At 40.8% G+C, this 18289-nt stretch overlaps 1 protein-coding gene across 1 annotated transcript in view; it reads right to left on the bottom strand.

The window, feature by feature from the left end:
* Positions 1-12484, bottom strand: part of LOC100475166 (cytochrome b5 type B) — a 36471-nt gene extending 23987 nt beyond the window's left edge. The window contains exon 1 of the mRNA XM_002923653.4: positions 12209-12484. Within this exon, the coding sequence (XP_002923699.2) occupies positions 12209-12370 (162 nt within the window). The 5' untranslated portion in view covers positions 12371-12484. The remainder of the gene's footprint in view (positions 1-12208) is intronic.
* Positions 12485-18289: the final 5805 nt, after the last annotated feature.

Raw genomic sequence — 18289 nt, 5'->3', positions numbered from 1 at the left:
AAACCTGTGACTGTCTCATTTGTAAAAAGTTCAAAAATAAAACAAATCTACAGGATTAAAGTCAATAGAGCAAGGACCTCCAGAGATGAAGAAGAAAGCAGTGAATAGGATTCTTTCACTGTTGGTGGGAATGCAAGCTGGTGCAGCCACTCTGGAAAACAGTATGGGGATTCCTCAAAAAGTTGAAAATAGGAGTGCCTGGGTGGTTCAGTCTGTTAAGCATCTGCCTTCAGCTCAGGTCATGGTCCCAGGGTTCTGGGATTGAGCCCCACATCAGGCTGCCTGCTCAGTGGGGAGTCTGCTTCTCCCTCTGCCTGCCAAACCCCCTGCTTGTACCCTGTCAAATAAATAAATAAAATCTTAAAAAAGAAAACAAAACTAAAATGAGTCTCCTGTAGACAGCATATTGTTGGATCCTGTATTTTTATCCATTCTGTCAACCTCTGTCTTTTGATTTAAGAATTTAATCCATTTAGGGGCTCCTGGATGGCTCAGTTGGGGTGAAACTGTGACTCTAGGTTTTGCCCCGTGTTGATCTCTGAGCGCAGATGGGAGTCTGCCTGAGATTCTCTCCCTCCCTTACCCTATGCCCCTTCCCCTACTCACGCACTTGTATGTATGTGTGCTCTCTCTCTCTCAAATAAATAATCCTTTTTAAAAAGGAATTTAATCCATTTACATTTAAAGTAATTACTGATGAGGAGAAACTTAACTCTCTCAAAATTAAAAACTTTTGTACATCAAAAAACATTACCAAGAAAGTGAAATGACAAGCAACAGAATGGGAGCAAATAGTTGCAAATCAAATGTCTAATAAAGGATTGATATCCGGAATATATAAAGAAATCCAATTTATAAGCAAAAGACAAACAATTCAATTGAAAAATGGGCAAAGAACTCGATTAGGTATTTCTCCAAAGACAATACACAGAGGAAAGTACATGAACATCATCAGTCATTTGGGAAATGCAAATCAAACCACAGTGAGATACCACTGGACACCTGGCTAGGATGGCTTTAAGTGAAAAAAGAGTAAGTGTTGGAGACAGTGTGGGAAAACTGCAACCCTCATTCACTGCTGGTGGAAATGTAAAATGCTGCTGCGGAAAATGGCTGAGTTCCACAAAAAGCACAGAACAGCTGTATGACTGAGCAATTCCACTCCTTGGTATATACTCAAATGAACCAAAACAAGCTCTCCGATAGATACTTGTATCCCAATGTTTACTGCAGTATTGTTCACAAATAGCCAAAAGATGGAAACAATCCAAGTGTCCACTGATGAATGGCTGAATGGACAAACAAAATGCAGTATATATACATATAATGGGATATTATTCAGCCTTAAAAGGAAGGAAATTCTGACACATGCTACAACATGGATGAACCTTAAAGACATTATACTAAGTGAAACAAGCTAGATACAAAAGGGCAAATATTAAATTATTCAATTTATATGTGATACCTAGAATAGTCAAACTCATAAGACAGAAAAATCCAACAGTGATTACCAGGGGCTGGGAGAAGGGGCAATGGAGTTATCATTTAATGGGTAGAGTTTCACTTTGGGGTGACAAAAATGTTCTGGAGATAAATGGTGGTGAGAGTTACACAATGATGTGAATGTACTTAACGCCACTGAACTGTACAATTAAATATGGTTAAAATAATCAATTTTATGTTATGCATATTTTACCACAATAAAATTTTTAAAAACCAAAACATTATATTAAGTGAAAGGAGCCAGACACCAAAGGACAAATATTGTATGTTTCCATTTTACTTGAGGTACCTAGAATTAAGCAATTCTGGAGACAAAACAGATTAGAAGTTATCAGAGGAAGAGTGATGAGGGGTAGTTATTGCCTAGTGGTTACAGAGTTCTGCTTGAGGTGATGAAAAAGTTTTAGAAACAGATTAACAGTGTTGGTCGGTTGTACAACAATGTAAATGAAATTAATGCCACTGAATTGTACAACTGATTAAATGGCAAATTCTGTTACATATATTTTACCACAATAAAAAATAATAAAACTAAAAAATAATAAAACTAAAATAATAAAAATAGGTATACCTATAATTAACATTAGCCAAAAACTTACTTTTGTCTGAATCAGAGCAAAATAAAACAAATGGGACCATAAGAGTTTCAGGGGTTAACCTGAATAATCCAGGTTGGGGGCCTACACTATTCAAATCTATTGGAAAATCATAAATTTCTCCCCACTTTTATTCAGTAAATCTAATATAAGGCAGTCCATATTTCCCACTTTTTTTAGGACTTGCTTTGCTTTTAAATCTCATATGAATTTACCAAAAACTTTTGATTTGGACAGCCTTTGTGTTTTAAGACTAATGGACCTTGTCCCAGCTTTTATTATGTAAGCAGTTACACAATGTTAACAAAGAAAATGTTTTAAATAAACGACACTGCAAGCAAGATCATAAACTTTCAAAAGTGATGAACAACGACTGTGATCCATTCATTTCTCTCTCAGTCCCGGCAATAATCAAGTAAAATACTTCAAAGATACAAAGGAAAATTTTGTAACGTGAAGGATTTCAGTCAGTTCATCTGTCCAAAGCATATGTGGTAGGGAGGAAGACTTTCGGCTCTTCCTTAAGTTCAATAACTAAATATTATTGAAAAGAAGACAGAAAATGTATGTTTTAATACAGAAAGAGAGAAGACAAATTAGTAACCGAAAATATACTTCCAGATTACTAATTCTATGCAAAGGACAGGGGTCAGATGGCAGAAGAGAATGTGAAGAATGACAGGGAATAACAATCTTTTTTTTTTTTTTTTAAGATTTTATTTATTTATTTGAGAGAGAGCAAGGAGAGAGAAAGCGCCCACACAAGCAGCAGGAGCAGCAGGCAGAGGGAGAAGCAGGCTCCCCATCAAGCAAGGAGCCCGATGCGGCACTCGATCCCAGGATCCTGGGATCAGGACCTGAGCTGAAGGCAAACACTTAAATATGGTTAAAATCCGGGCGCCTGGGTGGCGCAGTCGTTAGGCGTCTGCCTTTGGCTCAGGGCATGGTCCCGGCATTCCAGGATCGAGTCCCACATCGGGCTCCTCCCCTGGGAGCCTGCTTCTTCCTCTCCCACTCCCCTGCTGTGTTCCCTCTCTCGCTGGCTGTCTCTCTCCCTGTCAAATAAATAAATAAAATCTTTTAAAGTAAATAAATAAATAAAGGTTAAAATAATCAACTTTATGTTATGCATATTTTACGTTATGCATATTTTACCACAATAAAATTTTTAAAAACCAAAACATGTTAAGTGAAAGAAGCCAGGTACCAAAGGACAAATATTGTATGTTTCCATCTACTTAACCGACTGAGCCACCCAGGCATCCCAGGGAATAAAAATCTTGATGGGAAAAAATTACACAAATTTTCTGTGAGTGGAAATCCCATAATGATGTAAAAAAATGTAACAATAGGGATATGCTAAAGACCACCAGGCTTAGAAAATAAAATCTAGAAACATTAAGATTTGGGAAGCTGCAAAATTAAGCTGGGTGATGAAAAGAAGACCCTCTAGTTAAACAGATGGGCAGAATATCTCATCAAAATGAGATATGGAGATTGAAATTCTAGTGAGGACAAAACTCACATTCTGAAAAACAATCTGACAGGGCAGAGAAAGATGACAGACCTGAGTGGTGAACAGGAGGAAATGGTGCAGGTCCACAGGCATTCACTGGCATTTGCAGGTACTCATTTGCATTTGGATTACAAAGAGCTGAGTAAAGTAGAGGTGTCCCCTAGGAGAGGCAAACTTGATGGCTGCCAGAAAAGGTGTAACCTTGGCAGTCACCACTGTCCAGGGGTCAAATCTCAGGTCTGCAGATCCAAACATAACTTATCCCTAGCAGATTAAATCCCACAGCTATAGATTTTCACAATTCCTTAGGTACCTTCAAAGTATTCATTTATGACAACTGCCATTATTTATTTGATGTCTTTGCCTGCTAGACTATAAGCTCTGTTAAGAACAGCAACCGTGGTTGTTTTTTTCATGGCTGTATTCTAGAACACAGCATACCTGGAAGATAGCGAGACCTAGAGAGAGCTCACTCTGCCCTCTTTCCCTCCTGTTTGAGCGCACGGGCTCTATCGCGCACGCGCGCGCCGGTGTATATGCCACACACATACCCACACGCAAAACAAATAAGTGAAAGTCAATTTGTTCATCAGAGCATCTCACCTGGACAGTACTGGAGGTTAAATTTTGCCTCGTTTTATTTCTAGCTTTCCCTAGGACTAACCACTTGCAACTACTCAAGGAAAGAAAGTATTCTTGGGAATCTGGGTGGCTCAGTCAGTTAACCATCTGCCTCCAGCTCAGCTCACGATCCCAGGACCCTGAGATTTAGCCCAGCATCGGTTCCCTGCTCACCGGAGCCTGCTTCTCCCTCTCTCTCTGCCTGCTGCTTCCCCTGCTCATGCTGACGCTCTCTCTCTCTAATAAATAAATCTTTTTTTAAAAAATATTTGATTTATTTATTTGACAGAGAGAGACAGCCAGCAAGAGAGCGAACACAAGCAGGGGAGTGGGAGAGGAAGAAGCAGGCTCCTAGCAGAGGAGCCTGATGTGGGGATCGATCCCAGAATGCCAGGATCACGCCCTGAGCCGAAGGCAGACGCTTAACGACTGCGCCCCCAGGCGCCCCCCTAATAAATAAATCTTAAAAAAAAAAAAGAAGAAGAAGAAGAAGAAAGTATTCTTCCTACAGATTTGTTAATTTAATAGGCTAGATGACTATCAAATTACACTTTCTTTTCACCAGCCTTGGAAAAATCCAGTAAGAATTGTTATCCGTCAGGCTCTGAAGCTTTCAGGGGTAACATGACATTAGAGCCTGTGTTCTGTCTTTCTTGCATGACAATTACTTGTGCACAGATTTTATTCTCCCTCACAAGTCTAAGACATCATCTAATTCACCTTTACATCTTCAGAACATCTGCCACTTAAGCACTCCAAAGATGCTGCAGGGAACAAGTAAATTTTATTATTAATAAAAATAACCTCAATCACTCAATGGCCCCTAACACTTACTGAGCTCTTTATGCCAGGGACTGCAAGACTTTATATGTATTATCTGTATTAATTGTCATAACAACTCTGTGGAGTAGGTACAATTATCTCTATTTTACAGATGAGAAAGTGCCTTTACAGAGCTATTTGCCCAAGGTTATACAACTATTAGGTGGTAAAGTGGTAAACTGAACCAGACATTTAGACCCCAAAGCCAGCACCCAGACATTAGAATTATATTTCATCTATACAAGGAATCAAATTTTCTTTAAAAATCAGTACTAAGTGGGGCTCCTGTGTGGCTCAGTCAGTTAGGTGGCCAACTCATGATTTTGGCTCAGGTCCTGATCTCGAGTCGTGGTATTGAGTGCCGCCTCAGGCTCCTGGCTCAGCGCAGAATCGGCTTGTGATTCTGTCTCCCTCTGCCCCTCCCCCTACTCATGCACACTCTCTCCCTAAATAAATATCTTTAAAATCTTTTTTTTTTTTTTAAGATTTTATTTATTTGACAGAGACAGCCAGCGAGAGAGGGAACACAAGCAGGGGGAGTGGGAGAGGGAGAGGCAGGCTCCCAGTGGAGCAGGGAGCCCAATGCAGGGCTCGATCCCAAGAACCTGGGATCCTGACCTGAGCCGAAGGCAGATGCTTAATGACTGAGCCACCCAGACGCCCCTTAAAATCTTTTTTTAAAAGATTTTTATTTATTTGTTTGAGAGAGAGAGATTGAGATGTGAACAAGTGGAAGGAGGGGCAGAGGGAGAAGGAGACTCCCTGCAGAGCAGGGAGCCCAACGTGGGACTTGATCCCAGGACCCTAGGATCATTACCTGAGCAGAAGGCAAACACTTAACCAAACGAACCACCCAGGCGCCCAGTATATAAAATCTTTTTTTTTTTTAATTAATTTATTTATTTATTTGACAGAGATAGAGACAGCCAGCGAGAGAGGGAACACAAGCAGGGGGAGTGGGAGAGGAAGAAGCAGGCTCATAGCTGAAGAGCCTGATGTGGGGCTCGATCCCATAACGCCGGGATCACGCCCTGAGCCGAAGGCAGACGCTTAACCGCTGTGCCACCCAGGCGCCCCTCAGTATATAAAATCTTTAAAAAAAAAAATAAATAAATAACTGCTATTAAGAAAATGAAAAGGCAAAATACACACTGGGAGAAAAAAAGTCAAAATACATATAAGGCTGACCCTTAAACAATGCAGGGGTTGGGCTGCCATTGAACCCCATCCTCTACACACAGCTGAAAATCTGTATATAATTTTGGACTCCCCAAATATTTAATTACTATTAGCCTCCTGTTTACCAGAAGCCTTACCAATAAAATGGTTAACACATATTTTATATGTTATATGCATTATACACTGTGTTCTTACAATAAAGTAAGCTAGAGACAAGAAATTGTTATTAAGGGGCGCCTGGGTGGCACAGCGGTTAAGCGTCTGCCTTCGGCTCAGGGCGTGATCCCGGCGTTATGGGATCGAGCCCCACATCAGGCTCTTCAGCTATGAGCCTGCTTCTTCCTCTCCCACTCCCCCTGCTTGTGTTCCCTCTCTCCGCTGGCTGTCTCTATCTCTGTCAAATAAATAAATAAAATCTTTAAAAAAAAAAAAAAAGAAATTGTTATTAAGATCATGGGGTGCCTGACCGGCTCAGTTGGTAGTGCATGTGACTCTTGATCTCAGAGTCAGGAGTTCAAACCCCACACTGGGCGTGGAGCCCACTTAAAGAAAAAAAAAAAAGTAAGAAGATCCTAAGGAAGAGGAAATACTATGTTGAAAAAAATCCATGTGTAAATGGACCTGTGCAGTTCAAACCTGCTATTCAAGGGTCAACTGTATCTGAAAGGACTTGCATCTTAGAATGTATGAAGAATGTTTTCAAGTCAGTAAGAAAGCAATTATAAATGGCCAAGATAGAACACTTAACAAAAATCCATAAAATTGCCAATCATGCCATGATGATACTCAGTATCTAAGTTAAAACCATAATTTATATACCAGCACATAGCCAGTAGAAAGGTTAAAAGTACAATGACAGATACTGTGTGTCAAGGAGGTTGTGGAGAAACTGGAAAACCATATACTGCTGGTGGGAGTATAAACTGATACAGACACTTTGAGAAAAGGCCTGAGATTGCTTAAAAAGTTAAAAAAAGTATGACCCAGAAATCTCACTCCTAGGTATTTAACCAAGAGGAATGAAAACATATGTCCACACAAAAATTTGTCTGTGAATGTTCACAGCAGTTTTATTCATAATGGCCAAAAAATGGAAACAACACAAATGTCAATCAATAGGCAAACAGATAAATTTCAGTTCAATCATAAAGTGAAATAAATACACAAAATTAAAATAAAAGAAAATAAATAAAAAGCAATAGGAAAAAACTGCTGATACATAGGGAAAAAACAAAGATGAGTCTCAAATATGTGAAGCCAAAGACACTAGATACAAAAAGTGATACCATTATTCTATAGTGTTAGAAATAAGGGCACCTGGGTGGCTCAGTCAGTTCAGCATCTGACTCTTGATTTCAGCTCAGGTCATGATCTCAGAGTCACGGGATCAATCCCCGCGAAGGTCTCCCTGCTCATCAAGGAGTCTGCCTGAGATTCTCTGCCGCTCCTTCTGTACTGCCCCCCGAAATAAATAAAAAAATCTTAAAAAGAAAAGGGGTGGGTTGTCAGAAGTTAAAAGAGAAATTCCAGGTAAAGCACTCAGAGTAATAAGCACCCAGTAAATAGTATTTGTACTACTAAACCAAATCAATGAACAGATACTAAAATTCAATTAAGATATACTATGATCGGGGTGCCTGGCTGGCTCAGTCAGAGGAGCCTACAACTCTCGATCTCAGAGCCGAGAGTTCGAGCCCCACATTGTGTGATTACTAAGAAAAAATAAACTTAAAAAAAAAAGAATACTCTGATTCTATTTCCATATTTATCTGTACACATTTGTATATATTGTATATACATGAAAGATGTGGAAAGATTCAAACAAATCCTTGGGATAGAAAGAGTTTTACTTCCTTCCATTCTGCATCACTTTTCCCTCCAACTTATTCTTGACTTCTAGGCCAAGTAATCTACTGGAAAAGCAAAGTGCTTTAATGTCACTGCCATCTTAAAAGACTTTAATGGTTTTCCAATACATTTAGGATCAAATCCATACTACCTACTCCGCCTTCCCTGGCCTGGCTCCCACCAAGCTCTCTGGCCATTCTTGACCTTCACTGGCTAGACCACAGCCACAGCTGCTTTCAGTCCCACTGACGGGCCAAACTCTTGCTTGACTCTGCAAATGCCATCAGAATGCGCTTTTCTCTAGTATTCCCGAAGCTAGTTCCCTCTCCTCAGCTCAATTAAAAGTCATCTCACAGAAGCTCTCCACATCACTCTTACTAAAGTAGATCTGGGACGCCTGTCTGGCTCAGTTGGTCGAGCATATGACTCCCGATCTCAGGGTTGTGATCAAGCCCCACACTGGGGGTAGAATTTACGTAATTAAAAAAAAAATTAAACCCTCATTTTTCTTTCTCAACTCCTATTTGTTTCCTTCACAGAAAGCACCATCACTGAACGTTTTTCTGCTTTTGTTTTCTATTGCCTTCCCTCAAAGAGTAGCTTCAAGAGGACAGGACCATGTTTTTATATGCCACCAGGGCCTAGGACCACAGCACCTGCTAACACCTAAGAAATACCTGTTGAATGCTATCCCATTTGTGAGGCAAGCCCTATAGTAATATTCCCACTTATGTCCATTGTCACTACAAAATACCTAGAAAACTTTAAAATATCACAATGTGTTATTTTAAGTTATTCTCTTCAGAAATGGTTATTTATACATAAGATAATGGCTTCCAAACATCTCTCACCTGTGATACACAGTAAGAAAATCAGAATATTAACTGAAACAAAGGTTCACAAAATCATACTTACCCTTGCTAAGGGAGCTGTACTTTGATATTTTCTAGTCCGTGCCATAAGATAGTACAACCATTTTTAAGTGTTCTTTCTAAACTACTCTAAGTGGAAAGACAATGATGTGTACTCCTGCAAGGTTTTGGTTTTTCACCATGATTTCAATAAATTAAACCAATACCACTAATTCAAAAATGCAAAGTTAATATTAGGGGAAAGGTAATTCAATTACATTACCAATTCAAAATTATCACATTCAAACTCCAGAATAACATCATAACCATATTCATTAAAAAAAAAAAAAAAGGAAGCAACTGGCACAGGATTTTCCAATTAGGAACCCCTTTCTAAGGAGGAACCCCAAAGTGATTTAAGATTGTAAAGAGAAGAATGAGAACCAGCGTAGATCTTCCCATTTCATCTAATAGCAATTCTATTCTTCCTGACCTACAGGCCAAAAACCTTGGTGCCATTTTTTACTTCTCTCACTCCTCAAACCCAATGCATCATTAAATCCTATTGGCCCTACCATCAAAACCCATCCGGGGGTGCCTGGGTGGCCTGGGTGGCGCAGGGACGAACTGTTGGTTTTGGCTCAGGTCTTGATTTCAGGGTTGCGAGATCAAATCCCACATCGTGCTCTGCTTAAGACACTCTTGCCCTCTCAGCTGCCCCCTACTCCACCCCCCACCCAAATAAATAAATCTAAAAACAAAACAAAAAACAAAAAACATCCCACACATCCAAAATCGGATACTACTCACCATCCCTGACTGCCACCAGCCCGGTCCAAGCCACTGCCACCTCTTGCCCAAATTACTACAACAGCCTCCTAACTGGGCTCATCAATTCTCCCTTTGCCCTCCTCCAGTCTTTTCTACACCTTGCAGTCAGAGTGGTACTATTAAACCATAAGTCACATCATGACACTCCCCTGCTCCAGTGAGGGTTCCTAGCCTACACAAAGTCAAAATCCTCCCTAAAACCTGCAGTGCTGTACCTGATCTGCCCTCACGTGATCATGCTCACCTCATCTACTACTATCCAGCCATTATGGCCTCCCTCACTTGTCCTCAAAAAAACCAGACATACTCCCACCTCAGAGCCTTTGAACTTGCTCCCTCTGCCAGGAATGCTCTTCCTGCAGATATCCACATGGCTAGCTCCCTTAACTTCCTTCTGGCCTTTTATTCTAGTCATCTTCCTAATAAAACCAACTCTGGCCATCATACCTAAAATTTCAAACCCTTACCCTTACACCCTCATCCCATCTACGTCTATAGTCCTCTTCTGTGCTCTATTTTTCTTCTTAGAACCTACCACTACCTAACATAGCATATATTATAGTTATTTACTCTGCTTACTGTCCCAAAAGACTAATCTCCATGAAGGCATAAATACAGCACATTCACTGCTGTATCCTAAGCTAGGTGAACAGTATCTGACTAATAATAGACACTTGTTAAATATTTGAATGAGCAAGTGAATGAATGAATAGGCTTGCAATGAACAAGAGAATAAGAACAGAGATGACAGAAGAGCTAACTGCAGGTAAAGAGCTGTGGCTCAAGCTTCATGAGAAGCTCTGGCACACCTGTGATGCCTCTGGCTTTACCAACATGTGTGAACCGAGTTAGCAACCACTACTCAAGATTGAAGTAAGGTCCACTACAAGCACTGAGTGTTCCTTCCAAGTTCATTATGTATTCTAAATCAATCAAGAAGAAATTCGGGGGAAATGAAACCACAAGTGAAAAACATTATCACCTGCCATTATGAACTATGCTTTAACAGGCTATAACCCACAACTTAGGCATATACCAAAGGACCAAGCTAAGGCTAGATTTCTGAAGTAATGCTATGTACACAAGAGAAATCAAGGGATCTATCTAAACCAGATTCTGCCACTCATTCGTACAATCAAAATCTCTGTGAACCTGTTTCTCATCCTGTTAACAGAAGGATCACTACATCCAAGTCACTCTCAACTAGTTATTCAAGGATGAAATAATGGGAAGGTACTTTTAAGTACCTTTTAAAAGCATAAAAGGCCATACCTCATTCAAATACAAGTTACTAAATTCTAAGATGTTAACTTACTGGCCATTAAGAAGATTTATTAAAAACAATGTCCTTTTGGTAAGCTTTACATTTCAAAACTTTTTATAGACTTATAAATCAGAATGTAGAAAAAATATTTTGCTACGATATTTGATTCACAGAAAGTACTAACAAAAATTAAGTTTTTTTGCCAGTTACAATAAGGTTATATTGCTCAGGAATTTCCAAGGAATTCACCACAAGATTTTATTACTCAAAATGATACAAACCAAAAATATATATTCTAGTATGTGTATATACATAAATACCTCAAAGCCTCAGGGACTGGCGTGGGGGGGACTGTCAAGGGGCAAGAGGGAACTTTTTAGGGTGATGGGGAAATGCTCTGTCTTAATTGGGAGTGAGATTACATGGATGAATACATTTGTCTAAACTCATCAAACTGTACATTTTAAATGGGCACAATTTTTGTATGTAAAGTACACAATAAGTTCTTTTAGACAAAAGTCTGTTTCCTTAAATTAAAAAAAAAAAAAAATCACTCAGTTGCACCACGGTATTACTTGCCTAATGAGATCTAATGCAACAGATATGAAGATTTACCAAAGAGGATGAGTCAATGACCAGAAAAAACTGATGACCTTCTGGCCTCAAGGTCAACTCAAATTAATAGAAAATAAAGGCAGCATAATCAGGGGGTAAAAAAAAAAAGTCTCAGCTTCTTCTCAAGAAAACCAGAAATGAATTACTTCAAAGGGCGCAGTGGAAAGAGCACAGGTTCAGAACCCTTCAAACCTAGATTGGAATGGTTTTAGGCTGTTAAGCGTGTGACCTTGAGAGCCCTGAATCCCTGAGGCTCAGTTTCCCTTTCTGTGAAATGGGGATAATGATGGCTTAAGAGTTTGGCCTAACGAACAGTTAAGTACCCAATATATGATATGCAATACATGACATTATTGAAAACTCCGGAATTTAGTGCTGGTTAGAAATGCATGCAGAACTAAAGCCCCTCGGTTTCCGTCTAGGGGAGTTGTGGTCCCTTTCATACGCCTTACTGCCCTTAGCCAAGTTTCATTTCCCTCTTACACACACCCTGCAACTTTTCCGGTCCGGACCACCCCTCACCCGTGCAGCTCCCAGGGGCCGCCCACCTCCCGGGCCCCACCTCGTTAAGGAAACGGGTGATATCGTAGACTCGCCCATGGATCACCAGCCATATCTCCTTCATGGAGTTGCGCTTCGCCACCTCCTCCAATCGATAATAGGTGACGGAGGTCTCGACCCCTTGCCCTTTCCCATCACAGTCGCTTGCTTCCACAGTTGCCATTGGGCCTGAAACAGATCTTCTCCGCCACTCTCCGGGTTTCCGAGGTTAACTTCCTCGAGGTAGACCTGGGGCTCAGCCCTCCCCGGCTTCCGTAACTAGGGCCCCCAGGCCGTCGGAGGGATCCTGGCAACAGCCAATCACGCTTCCGGATAGTGCCTGGTTCGTTTTTCTTTTCAGCAATGAAACAACGGATTCAGCTTCAAGTCCCGCCCACCTCTCGCCCCATCCTTGGAGCGTAGGCCTGGTTCGAGGTCCAACTAACCAATCAGGATCGTCTCTCCCTCCAATCTCGCCAACCAGGTACCGTGATTTTGGAAAGTTCTCTGATGGAGGCGGGTCGACAGGTGTTACGCAAGAGAGGTTACCGCTTCACTTGGTGTAGCGGCCTGCGGAGTCCTGGAAGAGGGGGCCGAGTCTCCATTTTCCCGTTTCCCTTCCCTTCCTTTCGCCGTGACGTCTCCACGCGAATCTTTTTTTCCCCCACCGCCTGTGCGGCCTGTATTCCAGCCCGGGTTTACATCTTTTTTTGCAGCCTTTAGGCTGTGACCGGACGACCCATGTCTAAGTCTCATTTTCCTCACCAGTAAAATGGGCGAGATAACCTTGTTTGGTCGATTAAATGAGAGAGCGTATCTACACAGCGCTTGACATATAGTAATCAAGGCAAGAATGACAGCGGTCCTAAAAAAAGAGGTGGGAGGCGGGGTCGTAATTCACCTAAGGCCATGGACAGGTAGTATCCCAAGTTTCTGGCACTACTGAGAATATGATTTTGTTATACGTGGATTATATCTCGAAGTTGGGAGAGGGGAATCTGATATTTAAACGAATTATTTGGTGATCAGAACACAGCTATATTTCCGGGGCGCCTGGGTGGCTCGCTCAGTCCTTAAGCATCTGCCTTCGGCTCAGGGCGTGATCCCGAAGGTCTGGGATCCAGCCCCACATCAGGCTCTTCTGCTGGGAGCCTGCTTCTTCCTCTCCCACTCCCCCTGCTTGTGTTCCCTCTCTTGCTGGCTGTCTCTCTCTCTGTCAAATAAATAAAATCTTCCAAAAAAAAAAAAAAAGCTATATTTCCGTTTCTGTGTGTGCTAAAATAAAATCCACCGCTATTCCCAGGTAGAGATCCCAGCATTTTGGAATTCCAAGCTTGGTTGATGTGCAGTGTTGTAAGCTCCTCATTTTTAACTGCCATTACATTGTCAAATTGACATGTAAATGTCCTTTTCATCCCAGACTCTCCACAATCCATCCCCAACCCCTTTTACTAATATTTTCCACCATTCCTTTTTATGACTTGTGTACCAGCCACTGACTCCTAAACCTGCTGGTAATAAAACTACTTCTATGATCATACCAGTTGCACCGACCCTCTTCCTTCCAATGCCTACTCACTTTTAAGCTCCTCCTGAAATTCTTTTTCACAAACTCCCCTATTATTCCAGGCTCCAGTGGTCCCATCTCCTACAGCACCTAAGTATATTACTATTTCAGGAAACCCCCTGTATCTGTGAATCTTAACTTCCCATATCTTACCTCCCAATGAGACTGAAATTATGAGAGAAATCCCATATGATTCTAAGGATATCCCAGAAACTAGATTCAAATACTTATATTCATTTCAGGCATATTTCCTGTGTCACAAGTACTGTGATAGGCTCTGTGATAGAAAAGTAACATAAGAAATAAGCCTTCTGGGCGCCTGGGTGGCTCAGTCGGTTAGGCGTCTGCCTTCCCTGGTTAGGCATCTACCTTCGGCTCAGGTCATGATCCCAGGGTCCTGGGATCAAGTGCCACATCTCACTTGTTGCTCATCAAGGAGCCTGCTTCTCCCCTGCCTGCTGCTCCCCCTGCTTGTGCTTGCCCTGTCTCTCTTTCTATCTCTCAATCTGTATCAAATAAATAAAATCTTAAAAAAAAAAAAAGAAAGAAAGAAGCCTTCTGAGGGCACCTCAGTCAGTTAAGCATCTGTCTTCAGCTTGGGTCATGATCCCAGGGTCCTGGAATCAAGCCTCACACCTGGCTCCCTGCTCCCGGCTCCCTGCTCAGTGAGGAGCCTGCTTCTCCCTCTTCTTTAGCCCCTCCCCCTACAGTGCGTGCTCTCGCTCTCAAATAAATAAAATCTTGAAGAAAAAAAAAAGCCTTCTAAAACAAAAACATTTACATATATATAAATTTAAATTCTAGAAATAGAAATTTGTTCCAAATGTAACGGGACACAGCTCTGAACACACATTCGTTAAATGAGTAATTCACGCTTAACCCCAGTGTGCATGTGTCACCTGAGGAGGCTGTTTTAGAAATACTGATTCCAGAGCGCCTGGGTGGTTCAGTCAGTTAAGTGGCTGCCTTTGGCTCAGGTCATGATCCCAGGGTCCTGGCTTGGGGGACGGTGGTGCTTCTCCCTCTCCCTCGCTCCCCCCAACTTGTGCTCACTCTCTCTTTCTCTCTCTCAAATAAATAAATATAAATCTTTAAAAATACTGATTCCTTCCTGTCCAAACAGGGGAGTCTCTTCCTCCCCTTGAATCTTGGCTTGCCTTATTACTTAGTCTGACCAATTGATTGTGGCAGAAGTGATGCTGTGTAAGTTATGAAGTTCAGACCTCCAGAGGCCCTGAAATTTCTGTCTTCACCATGTAAGAATACTACCCCGACCGAGATCAAGATGCTGTGAAGAAGCCTGGGATTAAAGACCAGCCATTTAAACTCTCAGCCGAGCCCACCACTTCATCAACTTGTCAGCTGAGTGTGAACACTGAGTGAGCCCAAGCTTACTCAGCAGAACTGCCCAGTCAACCCACAGAATTATGAGAAATAATAAAACATTGTTTTAACACAGTAAAAAAAAAAATGCAGATTTCCAGCCCCATCTCCAGAGATTTAGGCCCAGTGAGTCTGGATATAAAACCAGAAACAAACATTTTTAGCAAGTATTTGTGATGATTGATACAAGTGATTTGTGGATAACTTCGGGAAACCTGAAATTTTTCTGAAGCATATATCTCTTTATCTCTCATACAATAAATTAGTAAAATTACACAGCATTTCCTTTACTATCTCCACCTTTAGGAAACTGAGTCCAATAATGTTTTTAAAGAACCTAAGACAGTAGTATAAAAGAATTTCTCAAGAAAGGGAAGGGTTAGAGAAATATATTTGGACTACCATAATACCAAAAGCAGGTTTTCTGAGACTGGGAAGAGAAAAGTGGTTTGGGATTCCTCCAGTAACAGTAACAGGAAACCCACAAGTTTCCTCAAAGGGATGGAGCTGGGGAGGGAGAGGAGCGGTAGAGGCAAGAGGACGTCAGAGGGGAAGGGCTACACAATGTAGGCAGGGAGATCAGACCTTCTGTGCCAGGGATTCCAGGTAGCAGACTACTTGAGACCCGGTGCAGAGGCTGTCAGCTCTACAAAAGATCTTTTGGGAAGTGAGCAATGTGGCCTGAAGGCTAGAGGGCCCTTCCTGAATGTTTTGAACTATGTAAAACCCCTGGGGAGGAGAGGAACTGCTCCCATAAATGACTAAGTCTGAATTTGTCATCATCCTGGCAAGTGGAATTAGGATCACATTAAAGTGTTTTTTTAAATTAATATTTAAATTCCTTTTTTTAGAATTTCAAACAGGTACATTGAAAGAATAATACAATGAACTCCCATATACTTTTAACTTAGATTTACTAACTGTGACTATCTTTCCATATTTGATTTCTTCCATATATATTAATTATTGCTGTTGTGAATAATGTTAGACCATTTCAGAACAAGTTGCAGACATCATGACCCTTTACCTCCAAATAATTATGTATCTCCTAAGAATGAGAACATACTCTTACATAACCCCAGTATGATTTTCAAATTCAAGGAATTTAACATTCATACAAATCCAGGATCATGCATTGCATTTACTTATGTCTCCTTAGTCTCCTTGAACCAGGTATATTTCTTCAGTCTTCATTCTATTTTTAAGACATTTACATTGTTTAGGGGTGCCTGGGTTGTTCAGTCTGTTAAACGTCTGCCTTTAGCCCGGGTCATTATCTCAGGGTCCTGGGATGAAGCCCCGAGTTGGGCTCCCTGCTTGGGGAGCCTGCTTCTCCCTCTCCTCCCCACTCCTGCTCTCTCGCTATCTCTGTCTCTCTCCCAAATAAATAAACAAAATCTTTTTTTAAAAAAAGACATTTACATTGTTTAAAAGTATGACCTCAGATTGAATTTTTTTAAAAAGATTTTACTTATTTATTTGACAGAGAAAGAGAAAGATAGTGAGCGAGAGAGACAGCACAAGCAGGGAAGCAGCAGACAGAAGGAGAGGGAGAAGTAGGCTACTTGCTGAGTGGGGAGCCTGATGTGGGGCTTGGGGCTTGAAACCAAGGACCCTGGGATCATGACCTGAGCTGAAGGCAGATGCTTAACGAACTGAACCACCCAGGCTCCCCTTCAGATTGAATTTGATTCAGAAAAAGATTATGGCCTAAACGTACTGATTATTAAATTCACATTCACAATTATCACGTGTTAGCCAGAAAGTCTAGCTTGGAATCCCCATCCCTGGCACTCATAAACTTGGTTAATATTAGGTAGCTTTCTTGATCTCTTTTTTCCCAAGTCGATACCCAATTGTACCAAGACCATGTGATGAAAACATAATTCCCCAATGAATTACATTCATGTCTTTCTTGAAAATGGATCATCCATATCAATGTGGGTCTTTTTCTGAACTTTCTGTTCTATTCCAGTGATTTGTCTATTCTATTTTTTTAAAAGATTTTATTTATTTATTTGACAGAGAGAGACAGCCAGCAAGAGAGGCAACACAAGCAGGGGGAGTGGGAGAGGAAGAAGCACTCCCAGTGGAGCAGGGAGCCTGATGTGGGGCTCGATCCCGGGACTCTGGGATCATGACCTGAGCTGAAGGCAGACGCTTAATGACTGAGCCACCCAGGTGCCCCCAATTTGTCTATTCTAAGGCCAATTCCACACTGTCTTGATCACTGTAGTTTTGTAGTAAGGCTTGAAGTCAGGTAATGTAAATCCTTCAGCTTTGCTCTTATTTTTCAAAATTGTTTCTGCTATTTTAGATCTTTTGTATGTCCACATAAATTTTTAAAATCATCTTGTTGAACCAAGTAACCAAAGTTAACATCACCAGTGATAGATCTTATTGGTAGCATGGTATGTGATGAGGAGAGCACTTCATCACTATGCAGTCTTCCCAAAACCCATAAGCCCAGTGGAAGCATGAGGAAAACATTAGGCAAACCCAAACTGAGGAGCATTCTACAAAATACCTGACCTACAGTATTCCTCAAAGCTGTCAAACTTATTAAAAACAAAACAAAACAAGGGAACGCTTAGAAATTGTCACAGACCCAAGTAGACTAAAGACATAACACAACTAAATGCAATGTAATATCCTGGACTGGATCCTCCAACAAAAAAAAGGACATTAGGGAAAAAACAGTGAAATCCAGATAAAGTAATAGTAATGTACCAGTGTTGATTTCTTAGTTTTGACAAATGTACAATAGTAAATGTAAGATGTTAATAATATGGGAAGCTGGGTGAGGGGTATATTAAGAACTCTCTGTACTATTTTTGCAACTTTTCTGTAAATCTAAAATTATCCCAGAATAAAAAGGTAATTTTTAAATCAGCCAGTTAATTTCTATTAACTATTCTATTTCTATTAACTGGAGCATGCTTCTTATAAGTTAATTTATAGAGAATAAACATCTTAACAACCCTGACTCTCACAATCCACAAATATGGTATACTGCTCCATTTATTTGAATCTTATTTTAATTTGTAGTTTTCAGCATTCAGGTCTTTTGCATCTTTTGTTAAGTTTATTCCTAAATATTTTATGATTTTTTATGCTATTATAAATGGGGTTATTTCAGTTTTCACTTGTTTC

This window comes from Ailuropoda melanoleuca, chromosome 12 (assembly GCF_002007445.2).
Source record: "Ailuropoda melanoleuca isolate Jingjing chromosome 12, ASM200744v2, whole genome shotgun sequence".
Lineage (NCBI taxonomy): Eukaryota > Metazoa > Chordata > Mammalia > Carnivora > Ursidae > Ailuropoda > Ailuropoda melanoleuca.
The sequence above is the reverse complement of the archived record's forward strand: the minus strand, read 5'-3'. Positions and strand labels throughout refer to the sequence as shown.